The sequence below is a fragment of the Rhinopithecus roxellana genome, chromosome 7 (genome assembly GCF_007565055.1).
Source record: "Rhinopithecus roxellana isolate Shanxi Qingling chromosome 7, ASM756505v1, whole genome shotgun sequence".
Classification (NCBI taxonomy): Eukaryota; Metazoa; Chordata; class Mammalia; order Primates; family Cercopithecidae; genus Rhinopithecus; species Rhinopithecus roxellana.
Window position 1 is genome coordinate 131,871,297 of NC_044555.1, and position 14,027 is coordinate 131,885,323.

At 43.1% G+C, this 14,027-nt stretch overlaps 1 protein-coding gene across 1 annotated transcript; it reads left to right on the forward strand.

The window, feature by feature from the left end:
* The first annotated feature begins 225 nt into the window (after positions 1 to 225).
* Positions 226 to 8,184, forward strand: SLITRK2 (SLIT and NTRK like family member 2). Its single transcript, XM_010376965.2, has 5 exons — positions 226 to 421; positions 2,863 to 2,925; positions 3,675 to 4,209; positions 4,335 to 4,483; positions 4,714 to 8,184. The coding sequence occupies exon 5, from the start codon at positions 4,757 to 4,759 to the stop codon at positions 7,292 to 7,294; it is 2,538 nt and encodes an 845-aa protein (XP_010375267.1). The 5' UTR covers positions 226 to 421; positions 2,863 to 2,925; positions 3,675 to 4,209; positions 4,335 to 4,483; positions 4,714 to 4,756; the 3' UTR covers positions 7,295 to 8,184.
* Positions 8,185 to 14,027: the final 5,843 nt, after the last annotated feature.

Here is a 14,027-nt window from a genome sequence, read left to right on the forward strand (position 1 = left end):
CGAGAGGCGTGAGCAGTGCTCCGCAGCGCTTGTCAGAGAAATGGAGCAGCGGCTCCTTTGTGGGTTCTTACATGCCCGTCCTGGGTGCAATCTGCGGGGTGATTGATAAGTGAGGGAGAGGGGCCGCGATCCCTCCCTCCCTCCTCCCTCCCTCCTCCCTCCCTTCTTCCCCTCTCCTCCCTCCCGCTTTACTTCCCTCCTCCCTCTCGCCTGCCTCCCTCCCTCCTTCCTGCAAGAAGCGTTGCCCGTTGGCTAGCCGCTCCGGTGGGGATCTGCCTGCCCTGGGGGCGCCGCCCGCGCTCCCCGCGGTGCTCCTGCTCCTGGGCTGCGCCAGTCCGAAGCGGTGTCGGTTCCTTTGCCTCACCGAGTCGCAGATGCTGCGGGCGCCTCCGGGGAAAGATCTGGGCAGCGCGCTCGCTGGGTAAGTTCTGAGCACTCAGGGACGCGGTGGCGACGAGGCCAGTGAGCCGGCTTTCCTCAGTCCGTTGCCTTTCCCGGCCACCTCTCCTTGCGAGGGGGACCAGCGTGGGGAGGCTGGGCGCCACCGCGGAGGGCAGCTCGCTGGCGGCCGCCCTCTACCCTCAATCCCCACTAGAGATTCCTCACCCCCGGACCGTCCGCGCGGGCGTGGTCGGGCTCCGCGCGTGGCGCAGCGGGGTGGCACAGGCGGCCGGGGAGGGCCCACGCACCCGGCGCGAGCTAGAAGCCTCTGGTCGGCCTGCAGTGCCCAAGCCCCAAGGCGAGGGCAGCCCGAGTGGCCGTCGCTGCTGTGGGGCCGCATGCCGGGCACCGCACCAGGCGTCTAGCAGGTAGGGGTAGGGAAGGTAGGGCTGCGCTTGCGGCCGGTGCCCAGTTACCAGCGATCTGGGACGCTCGGAGACACCTGGTCTCCCGGAAGCGCCCTTCGGAAATGGGATTCGACCCGGCTTGCGGGCGGCGGGTGTTTAGAACAGGAGGCTGCGGGCAGGCAGTGGCCCCTCTCTGGCCTCTCGGACTCCTCTTAGCCCCCTCGTGGCCTGATGGGCGGCCGGGACGGAGGTGGGCTGTAAGCCCGCCGGCACCCACCGTGTCCTGTGGAATCCTTGGAGACCTGAGCCAGGCTCTACTGGGTTAGATGCGAGTGAGACAGGCGACCCACGGAGTTCTTCTTTAAGCCTCCCTCGCCTCAGCAAGGAGAGGGAGCGTTTTCCTTATTTTAATAACCGCCTTTGCCTCCCTTGGGGTCCCAGTTCACCCTGAACCTTTCCACAGCCTTAAAAGCCCACTCTCCCTAGGGGGGTGTTGAGGCAGTTCTTTAGAAGACACGGGGCCAAATGAAACTTACTTAAAGTGATTATTGCGTTTCAAGCTGATTTGTTCCTAGTAACTACGTTTTGGAAAGCAGCTGTGGACTCTGAGAGACAGGCAGGAAGGAAGACCCCCTCAGGGTCCCGGTGTCCCTTCCCACAGTTAGATTACCAGTGAATTTCCTTGATTCTGTAGGTCTCAAGAACCTCATGAGCCCCCAACCACCTCCACCTTTCTCTCTGAGTCTCTCTTCTCTCTCTGAAATTTTTAGCAAAAATAATCTGTCCTCAAGGAATATCGAAAGCGTCATCAATGTCTTGAAAGAAATCACTATCTGAGAACTGAAACTAGTATTTGATGTTTCACTTTCAAATACATTTTTTTAAATAAAAAGGATAACTTTAAGTAAAACACCACCACCACTATTTAAGTTTAAGTAGATTCTTAATTCATATTACGCAGTAGTGTGCTTTTTGGAAAAATGATGGACTGGGACTAATAATCCCTGGGTTTTGTTTCTAATTGTAGTTTCTTGAGTAAGTCAGCACTTTCCCTGGTTGAGAAATGACCTCATCTGTAAAATGAACCTGACTTCTAAGGTCCTGTTTGGCTCTGGCTCTCATATCTTTACTTCAGTTAAATATGGACATAATACTTGTTTGCTGAATGAATGACTGAATGAATAAATCTTATTGCTGTAGGAACTGTGTGCTTTTAACATTTGGAAATACATAGAAACAAATGCCTCCTCTGCGAGGAAAGGGAGCTTAATTGTGCTCCCACTGCATCAGACTGCTTCCATCTAATGATGCAATTGTAATACAGAGTGGGAGGCCATCCGCAGGGCTGTCCCTCTGCCTCAGAACTCATCTCAAGTTTGCCCTTCTCTATAGAGAAGGAAAATTGGAGTCTCCAGAAGGAAAGTATTTTAATAAAGGCCAAGCAAGAATTAGAGGGTAAGGGGGCTCCTGATGCCTGGTCCAAGGCTCTTCTTAGAAGAAGAAGAAGGAGAAAGGGAGAAAGCCCAAGAAAATAATGCACAGATCACCGCAGCTACAGGTTGCCTTAGTGTCTAAGTTTATAAACTACCCCCGCCCTTCCCAGAGAGAAAGGAGCTTGTATAAAGGGAACAATCCTAGGACCTCAGCTTAACAAGGAAGGAGAAGGGGAGAAGCAGGGGGTGTTCTGTTGTCAAGTGGTTTGTTATATCTGTGTTTATGCCACATTTGATCAGGCAGTGGGTCCCCAGGAAAGTAAGCTGAAGTGAACATCATTTGGTCAATTCCTTTTCCCTGGTTATTTGATTCCCTCCTTTTCCTGACCCATCTCCCCCTTCCTACTAGAGGCAACCAAGGCCTTTCCAGGCAACAGCAGACATTATTTACCCCTTGTGAATTGATTCCACAATGAAGACTCCTGGGTCCAAGGAGCTGTACAGTAATTAAGGAGAAAACAGATAATGAAGGCAAAAATCCAACACCTGGTCATTAGCAATGCTCTGGAAAGGCTATTTAAACCCACATTGGATGTCAGAGCTGGGAGGGCTCATACGGTCTACCTACCCACCTTTTGCAGATGGAGACAGGAAGATCCAGAAGCTAGTGTCACATCTAGCAACAGAGCCAGATCAGAACCCAGGTAAGCTAGGTCTCGGGCCAGGCTTCCTTTCACATCTCCTCTCTTTCTCAGGAGCCAGTCTTCCTGCACCAGCTTCCTCTTTTCTCCTAGCTCCCCTGCCCCTGCAGCCTGGAGGGCTCAACCACCCCTCCTTTGGCTCCCACTCCCAGCTGAGACTCAGCCTGGCAGTGCTTTTCTGACACCCACTTCTTTTCTCCTTCCTCCAGGCAAGAAGCGCACGTTTAAACCTCATTATCTGGCTAAGTATAAACCTCAGGGAGAAAAGGGTTTTGTTTTTGTTTTTCTCAGTCTGTAAGCTAACGTTGAGCTGACTTTCAGAGTCCAGGCAAATATCTGTTTGGCGGGTCACCACCCAGAAAGGAATTCTCTTAGCACTGAATCAGGGCTCTGTATGTAAAGCATAAATCCCCTAAGAGAACTCCTCACCCTCCTACACAGACACATTGGTGCATGCACACACACCCCACTCTCTCTGCACAGAGAGCATCTGAGCTAGGAGCTAGCAAGTGGGGCACCAGTCCTGTAGCAAAGAGGCACACCACACACACTCTTACACACTTCTCCCTTGCTTGGGAATCTGGGAGAAGAACCCCCCACCCCCACCCCTGCCCTCCATAGGCATTGTGTAGGTGAAAGAAAGAGGGAGTAGTGAAAGAGAACACGTAGAAGGGCCCAAGGAGGTGCCAGCCCATTAGGAGGGCCCCTCCCTGAGAAACCCCTCTGCAGGAGAAGCTCCTGCCGCCAGCCAGGTTGGAGGTGGAGTAGTTCAGAATCAACTGACGCAGCCGGGAATTGAGCTTTGCAAAGCCACTTGCAAGGAAGGGAAGCATCTGCCCAACCCTCCCCACCGCGCGCCCTGGATCTCTGCCTGCCCCCTCCCCCGTGACGTCACCCTAGTCCTGTCCCGGGGAGCCTGCAAAGCCTCTCAGATTCAAACTGCTAGACGCACTGCTGCCGCCGCCACCGAATTGGAAACGCGCGCCCAGGCTCCGCCGTCGCCTTCGCCCGCCGACCGGGCCAGCCGGCTCTCCGACCTCCCGACAGAGTTGCACCCCAGTCCCTCCCTGGCAGCTCGGCTTCCCTCCGCTCCAACTCTTCTCTTCCGCTCCTGCCTCCTGTCGGATTTTTAATTTCTGCGCACCCCCAGTCAAATTAAATCAATCAACAAAAAGCAGGGCATCCCCCCTGGAAGCAGCGTCTTATTTTACCTTGTTCTCCCACTTCCTGAAGATGCTAAACTCCTGGTGGACTGCAGAGGAGAGGGTTTCAGTCTTCTCCTGATGTGTGAGTAACCCCCACCTCGTGCTGTTTTTGCTATCTCTCTCTCTCCTCTATCCCTGCCCCCAGCCCCCTGATTCCTGATTTTCCCATCCCCTTTTTGCGTTTTTTTTTTTTTTTTTTTCCTAAAGCGATTGCGATTTCTGCTGGGAGCTCAAGACGGGCGAGCCGCCCAAGATCTCTTCGAGATACCCCAGGGGAGGAGGAGATGGGCAGGATTTAGTAGGACAACTCGGTTACTAATGACTTGGCTGCTGGCTGCGACCCCCCGGGAAATCAGGTGCAAGCATGTGTGTTCCCGGGGCACGTGTGTGGGTGGCCTCGGGGTGGGGGAATAGGGAGCGGAGAAAAGAAACCGCTTTGAAAAATGCAATGATTTCATTCTGCCGTGTTGCCAACCCCCTCATTCTCCCTCGTTCCCACTCCGCCTCCTTGCTTTACCATTTTTAATCAGGCTTCCTTGTTTCTTTCTTCCCTGCACCCGCTTCTTCCCCCTGCCCCCCACCTAAGGTTTGCCTGTAGGTACCTGAGTTGACACCAAAGGTGCCTAAAGATGCTGAGCGGCGTTTGGTTCCTCAGTGTGTTAACCGCGGCCGGGATCTTACAGACGGAGAGTCGCAAAACTGCCAAAGACATTTGCAAGATCCGCTGTCTGTGCGAAGAAAAGGAAAACGTACTGAATATTAACTGTGAGAACAAAGGATTTACAACAGTTAGCCTGCTCCAGCCCCCCCAGTATCGAATCTATCAGCTTTTTCTCAATGGAAACCTCTTGACAAGACTGTATCCAAACGAATTTGTCAATTACTCCAACGCGGTGACTCTTCACCTAGGTAACAACGGGTTACAGGAGATCCGAACAGGGGCATTCAGTGGCCTGAAAACTCTCAAAAGACTGCATCTCAACAACAACAAGCTTGAGATATTGAGGGAGGACACCTTCCTGGGCCTGGAGAGCCTGGAGTATCTCCAGGCCGACTACAATTACATCAGTGCCATCGAGGCCGGGGCATTCAGCAAACTTAACAAGCTCAAAGTGCTCATCCTGAATGACAACCTTCTGCTTTCACTGCCCAGCAACGTGTTCCGCTTTGTCCTGCTGACCCACTTAGACCTCAGGGGGAATAGGTTAAAAGTAATGCCTTTTGCTGGCGTCCTTGAACATATTGGAGGGATCATGGAGATTCAGCTGGAGGAAAATCCATGGAATTGCACTTGTGACTTACTTCCTCTCAAGGCTTGGCTAGACACCATAACTGTTTTTGTGGGAGAGATTGTCTGTGAAACTCCCTTTAGGTTGCATGGGAAAGACGTGACCCAGCTGACCCGACAAGACCTCTGTCCCAGAAAAAGTGCCAGTGACTCCAGTCAGAGGGGCAGCCATGCTGACACCCACGTCCAAAGGCTGTCACCTACAATGAATCCTGCTCTCAACCCAACCAGGGCTCCAAAAGCCAGCCGGCCGCCCAAAATGAGAAATCGTCCAACTCCCCGAGTGACTGTGTCAAAGGACAGGCAAAGTTTTGGACCTATCATGGTGTACCAGACCAAGTCTCCTGTGCCTCTCACCTGTCCCAGCAGCTGTGTCTGCACGTCTCAGAGCTCAGACAATGGTCTGAATGTAAATTGCCAAGAAAGGAAGTTCACTAATATCTCTGACCTGCAGCCCAAACCGACCAGTCCAAAGAAACTCTACCTAACAGGGAACTATCTTCAAACTGTCTATAAGAATGACCTCTTAGAATACAGTTCTTTGGACTTACTGCACTTGGGAAACAACAGGATTGCGGTCATTCAGGAAGGTGCCTTTACAAACCTGACCAGTTTACGCAGACTTTATCTGAATGGCAACTACCTTGAAGTGCTGTACCCTTCTATGTTTGATGGACTGCAGAGCTTGCAATATCTCTATTTAGAGTATAATGTCATTAAGGAAATTAAGCCCCTGACCTTTGATGCTTTGATTAACCTACAGCTACTGTTTCTAAACAACAACCTTCTTCGCTCCTTACCTGATAATATATTTGGGGGGACGGCCCTAACCAGGTTGAATCTGAGAAACAACCATTTTTCTCATCTGCCCGTGAAAGGGGTTCTGGATCAGCTCCCGGCTTTCATCCAGATAGATCTGCAAGAGAACCCCTGGGACTGTACTTGTGACATCATGGGGTTGAAAGACTGGACAGAACATGCCAACTCCCCTGTCATCATTAATGAGGTGACTTGCGAATCTCCTGCTAAGCATGCAGGGGAGATACTAAAATTTCTGGGGAGGGAGGCTATCTGTCCAGACAGCCCAAACTTGTCAGATGGAACCATCTTGTCAATGAATCATAATACAGACACACCTCGGTCGCTTAGTGTGTCTCCTAGTTCCTATCCTGAACTACACACTGAAGTTCCACTGTCTGTCTTAATTCTGGGATTGCTTGTTGTTTTCATCTTATCTGTCTGTTTTGGGGCCGGTTTATTCGTCTTTGTCTTGAAACGCCGAAAGGGAGTGCCAAGTGTTCCCAGGGATACCAACAACTTAGACGTAAGTTCCTTTCAATTACAGTATGGGTCTTACAACACTGAGACTCACGATAAAACAGACGGCCATGTCTACAACTATATCCCCCCACCTGTGGGTCAGATGTGCCAAAACCCCATCTACATGCAGAAGGAAGGAGACCCAGTAGCCTATTACCGAAACCTGCAAGAGTTCAGCTACAGCAACCTGGAGGAGAAAAAAGAAGAGCCAGCCACACCTGCTTACACAATAAGTGCCACTGAGCTGCTAGAAAAGCAGGCCACACCAAGAGAGCCTGAGCTGCTGTATCAAAATATTGCTGAGCGAGTCAAGGAACTCCCCAGCACAGGCCTAGTCCACTATAACTTTTGTACCTTACCTAAAAGGCAGTTTGCCCCTTCCTATGAATCTCGACGCCAAAACCAAGACAGAATCAATAAAACCGTTTTATATGGAACTCCCAGGAAATGCTTTGTGGGGCAGTCAAAACCCAACCATCCTTTACTGCAAGCTAAGCCGCAATCAGAACCGGACTACCTCGAAGTTCTGGAAAAACAAACTGCAATCAGTCAGCTGTGAAGGGAAATCAGTTACAACCCTAAGGCATCAGAGGATGCTGCTCTGAGAACTGTTGGAAACAAGGACATTAGCTTTTGTGTTTGTTTTTGTTCTCCCTTTCCCAGTGTTAATGGGGGACTTTGAAAATGTTTGGGAGATAGGATGAAATAATGATTTTGCTTTTGCAAGTTTTCCTTTAAATTATTTCTCTCTCTCTCTCCTCCCCACTTTTTTTTTTTTTTTTTTTTTTTTTTTTTTTTCCCCTCTCCTTTTCCCTTCTCTTCTTAGGAACCATCAGTGGACATGAATGTTTCTATAATGCATTTCTTCATATATTTTGTTTATGGTTTTGTTTCTTTTTTCTTCTTTGTTTTTCAGAGTGGGAGTGGGAAGAGGAGATTATAGTGACTGAAGAAAGAATAGGCAAACTTTTCAAATGAAAATGGATATTTAGTGTATTTTGTAGAAGATCTCCAAAGATCTTTTGTGACTACAACTTCTTTTGTAAATAATGATATATGGTATTTCCATCGTCAGTTACCGAGTATAGCCACTGGGCATCACTACTTTGTGTTAAAGTGCCTTCGCACTTTAAGTACATTACTTAAATGTTGCTTTTAGCTTTGATAAATTGAAAATATTTTAATGTGTTGTATTTTTGAAACTGAAAACACTGTAAAATAGATTGATGTGTCAGCTGTATTAAGTCAACGTACAGTTTGCTTGAGTTATAGAAACCAGCCTGTCATCAAATGATTCTAGTTCTAGGACCTTTGTAGGCTTAACTATAAAATATTTCCTTTCCTCTGGGTTTAAGTGATTTTATTTAAGTCAACTAAGGGGATTTAACAGTGGACTAGAGGTAATAAGCCACCTCAGTCAGGATTAATAATTCATTAATAAAATATATTTAACCCAATGTCAGAGTGAACTGAGCAATTAATACCCTTCTGTAAATCATTATTTTACACTAACATGGTGAGTGTTTTAGATTATTTTCCTAATTAAAAGAACATGACACAGCTAGTAATATATTTTTCTGCATTGAATTAGGTATTTTTATATATTTAAATGAAAAAGTCTGTATTTCTAACTTTTTAATTGAAATTAATATTTTTTCTGCCTATTGAAACATTTTCTATAAACACACACCAGTAGAGGCCGCCACACACCTCATTTAACAAAGACATATGAGCCATTAAAGACCTTGAAGGAAGACTTCATGGGTGAGATTAAAACTTCCCAAGTAAGTTCTCTGCAAAATCCAAGGTAGCAGAGATAAAAACGTATACATTACTCTCTATTTATTTTAGATCACAGGTTAGACTCATAATCCTTCTCAAGTTTAACACTTTCTGACAAAACAGCATTTTCCTCTTGAGTTTAATTGAAGCATTAATGGGGTGCTATCAAATCAAGTACCATTTGCGTCTCCAAATCGATTAATAGTTACCTAAACCAAGACATTAAGCATCTTTTTCCTTCTGCCTTCTTTAGGCTTGTGTTACTTGAAGTTTTCCTTGTCAACTTCCGCAAGACTTTCATTTTGGTGTTAGCATTAAGATGATTTTAATTAACCAAGTCTATATAACATTTATGAAGCCTTATTAGACTGTAAATAATTTTAGATGCAAACATGATTGTGTGATTTAAACAAACAGCCCTTCTTTACAACAAAAAATAGTTTTGTTTTGTCTATTGTAAATCCTTATGCAACTGGGATGGTGATCTGCATATAAAGTAGTTCAGCTTTTCAATTCCTTATTAAAGCAAGCGATGGCGTCTGAAAGAAGCACACTGTTTCCTTTTCATAAATAGGTTACTGCACATAATAATCCTTTATCATCATGTGGAGATTGAAGTGGATACGGATAACTTACTTTTAAAGCTTTAAAATTACTAATAGTATATTGTCTGTCACTATAAACAATTCATGCGATAGGCTTTCAATTAGAAATTCCTTAAATCCAAATGATTTGGATTAATAATTACTGGTGTAAAATAGTTGTCTGTAAAAACAATAGAAGGTAATTGTGTATATATGATAACGTCAAGGGCATTGAAGGAAAAAATATCTTTAACAACATAAAATCTCTGAATATCTACAGTGGTAAGATAACATGCTCATTCTTTGATTAGAGGTGATAAGTCCTATTTCGATCCATTAGATGAAAGTTGAAAATGGTGGGGTGAAATGATCTACAGGAAAGTTAATGTACAGATATTTTACATTTCACAGAAGAGGAGCTAGAATATTATGCTAGTTGAATGTGGAGAAGACTCCTGGAAACCACTTCATCTTTGAGTGAAGTATTTATATATACAAGAGTTTCAAAAATCCTTTTCTGACTGCTCTCATTTGATGCAATGATAAATACAGAATACAGAGGTAGGTATTTTGGGAAGTGATTGTGAAGGCAAATTTGCATATATATTCTGTTACGATCGTTTTCACGCTTAAATTATATGACTAGAGCTCTTGATGCAGTGATTCCACTTCAGTGTTCATTTTTATTTTTCTGAAAGTAAAGTCACTCCTATAAAATGCCATTGTCCATAGAAAAAAAATCAACTTATTACATTTAAAGAGAGATGATACCTTAATATTAATTTACTGACATGATTTTAAAGACGCCTACTAGAAGAACTCAAATTTATAAACTCTTTTGCCTAATAATTATGGTTTAATTCTATATCCTCTTCCTTGTTAGATTTATACTTTATTTGCAGTAGATTTTTAAATGAAATTATTTGAATGCATTCCAGACTATTTTATTTAAAATCATCCTACATCATATACTTTGAACCTTTATTTTCTAATGCAAACATAAACACTTTAAGTTTTATTAACTCACTAGCATCCCCACTGACTATATTCTGTTTTGCTTTATCTGCTCAAGCACTTTTGACCATATTTTTTTTTAGGATTTTTATTTTTATCTTTCACAGCTGGATATTGCTATTTCACTTTTATTTCACATGCAGCTTTAAGAGGTATGAGCATCAGCACAGCAAAATCGTTCCAGCCTACAGAATGCGGTCTCCCAGGGCCCTGCCAGGAACGTATCTGTATGTCTGGCCCTTCAAATGACAAATGGTAATTCCCTTCTATTTTAGTTCTTAATTAGTTGCTTTCACTGTTTCCAAATATACCTGTGGCAAAGTTTTTATTGAGACACTCAAAAATACCACTTCTCAGTCTGAACACAATTGCTAAGAGCCTAATTTGGTTCTGGACTTTGGTCAACCTGTGTGCCTTGTTAGTTCTCTCCAGCTGCTGGTGAGTAAAGAAATGACCCTTCAATTTCCTCTCCTTTTTCCTCTGACCTCTAATGGGACTTAATTTTTCTTAATGTCTCCAAGTCATCAAGGGCTTAATAATTTATGAATTTTACAAAAAGCATTTAAGGAATAAGAAAGAGGTTCTGTGATTTTTTCAGACTCTGAAAATTCATTTTGATTCTACATATTCCAGAAATATACTGGGTTGGATGCTAGAGTGAAGAAAGCCATCCAGACAATTCTCCCAGTCCATTCATTTCTTCATTCAGCAGTTATTGAGTGCTTATTTCCTGGGTGCCTGGCTCTAGGCTGCGTCCTGAGACACACAGTGGACAGGGTCTCTACCCTCCTCACAACACCTTCTTCACGCTCCACGCCACTCCCCTACTACTCACTCTCACCCTGTCAAGGAGCTTAGTGCTGATAAGGGAGTTTCTCACCTGAATGGCAGTCGCCCAGATTAACAGTGGAGACAGTAATGCAATGCAGGAAAAGTTGAGTTTTTAAAGGTGATTCTGTGCAGTAAGGTATAAAACTGATATATAATAAGTAGCCCAGCTATAGTCTGACATCTCTTTAGAATTACTCAGCTAAAAAGGAAAAAAACACCAAAATAAGATAAAATAAAACAAATTTTTGCAAAATAAGGCCCAATAGTATGGCCTAATGAAAGCTATATACTTGTGTTATCTAAAGTGCTACTTTGTAAAGATTACTACCGAGATTGTAAATACAAAATTTAAAAATGTACTTAAATTTTCTGGAATATCCATATTTCAGAGGTAATATTTACTTTCTATTTCAGTGGCTTAAAATATAACATTTTGACTTAAGTGTCTCTTATCAATACAATAAGACACCTTAATCCTGAGAGAAAATTAAGTACTGTATATAGGTTTACTTTGCTTCTCACAATGACTATGCAAAAATTCACGTGTAAATTGAACTTTTGTAAATCAAATTGTATTTTAAATGCATTGGGGAGCTGCCATTTAGAGGAAACTTGTGAATTCTTTCATAAAGCAGGAAACCATTTTATAATACAAATAACCATTCTCTAATTTATCTCTTTTGTATGTTTGGATTTTCAGTATCGACTTTGCTTAAAATAGAGCCCACCTGCATAGTAACTGTGTTTTGCCAAGGCTGCTTGTGCTACCAGTTTGTTGGTGGCTAATGGCTTGTGCTTGCAAGTCTTCTGCAGTTTGATGTGAATTGAGCTATCAAGCAATGCTATGATAGCACAGTAGCAGTCCTGAACAGTCCGAGTAGCCAACCCACTTCAACAAAATTGAACACAGGACTCTTCTGCTCAGCAGCCTCTCCTTTCTCAGATGTGGCCATGTTACAGTAGAGGGTAGAATGACTCCTTTATTCATATTCCATAAAGTGTTTAGAGTCACAGGTTTTATAATAAATTATGTTATTATGTAAACATATTGAATTACATGCATGTTGAAATTTTTTAGCAGTACTTTAGCTTGAAAGTACTCGTACAAATACTGTTAGATTTAGTTGCAAATAATTGTTCTCAAGTTATTGGAATAAATGTCAAATGAAACAAGCTCTTGTGTAAATAGACTTCTGTGGCTAATAGTGACATTGTTTCAAAAAATAAATGTCATATTTTGGGCTGTTAACAGGCAAAATGAAACATTGGAAATGTGATCAAATGATCTTGGGTTTTATTGGATAAACTAGTTACACAGTTAATTTATGTGTAATTAGATTTCAGTTAATAAATAAATGTTCACTAATAATGAACACTACACTTAAATTAGTTAGAAAAGATATTTAGAATCTGAAGAGGAATGAATGACAAACTATAATTGAAACTGTTTTCTTTGCCTTGATATGCTTACAGATAAAGGCTTTGATACTTTATATGATTAGTTTACATGTTTAAGGTAAAATAAGCTTTATAAAAATATATATTAATACTTTTCCATGAGTGTCCATTAGTATTAGACTTAAAAAATTACAAGTAAACAACAACAAAATCAATTCAAATAGAGATGCTTGTGCTAAGTACTGAAAAACTACTGATTCCCCACTCTCCTCAATAGACACAGACACACATCTACACCAAAGCCAATGGCTTTTTAATGATACAATTCAGTCTAATACCATGTGTGACCTAATACATTTGTATTTAATAAAAGACTGACATACAAATCCAAGGAATAAAAATTATGAGTTCATTAATAGAAATGCCATCACTGTATTCCTAAAAAGTGCATTTAGAAAAAATAATGAGAGAGAAAGCGGGGGTGGGGGTTGGGGCGCTCATTTGTTCCTGCGATTATGGTGATATGATGACAAAGTTACTTTTTTGGCTATTTGCATTTGGCTGAATATTAGAATATATCTGCCAGGCATGCTCCAAATCACCAATGTATAACGTAACAAGGGATTTACGATTCCTGTGGGAACATGAGGACTTATAACAAATTGTCCTCTCTTAGGATTACCAATATATGCACAATATATTCAGTTTATTCATGTAGCCTTCCTAGGGTAGCTGAAACAATTGGAATAGCCACATTCAAAAGTGTTTTGCTAAAGGAAAATTGGTGCCAGTATACAAGATTATTAGATCCCTTGACAAGATCAGTTGAAATGAGAATGAAAGTAGTGTACAGCTCCCTATTCTGAACACATGTAATATAAAATATTAAGTTCATAATGTGCCTATTGATACTGGAAAAAGAGCATCAAAATAGGCCGGGTGCAGTGGCTCACGCCTGTAATCCCAGCACTTTGGGAGGCTGAGGTGGGTGGATCACTTTAGGTCAGGAGTTTAAGACCAGCCTGAGCAACATGGTGAAACCCCATCTCTACTAAATAAAAAAAATTAGCTGGGCATGATAGCGCTTGCCTATAATCCCAGCTACTTGGGAGCCTGAGGCAGGAAAATCGCTTGAACCCAGGAGGCGGAGGTTGCAGTGAGCCGAGATTGCGCCATTTCACTCCAGCCCCGGGCAACGAGAGCCAAGCTCTGTCTCAAAAAAAAAAAAAAAAAAAAAAAAAAAAAAGCATCAAAATAGATTTTGTCAATCCTGGATGGGGTGGAAAATGTACCTCATCCATACTTCCCTGAGCAACAACTTTGTAATTACTTATACATCATTTTTGTTAATTTTATTTTAAATTATTATTTTATATTTCTCATCAACACTTACGATAAAAGACCATTTAAGCTAGTTATCTGTCAGATTGTTTCCTGGACTTTGGGGACATTTTGATCTTGGCAGGATGTGGAACACAACATACAATCTAAGGTACTTTCCAGCTCACAAAGAGAATACCAGGCAGACAAGATTCGTGATGGACTGTACTCTGGGTAATCCTCAGATAAATCCCTCCCTGATCTGTCTTTTACTTTTATATTGTTAACACCTGGCATAGTGTTTTGGAGCATAATACCTTAATCTCCAATAAATATTTCTATTTAGTGAATAAATGAGTGAAT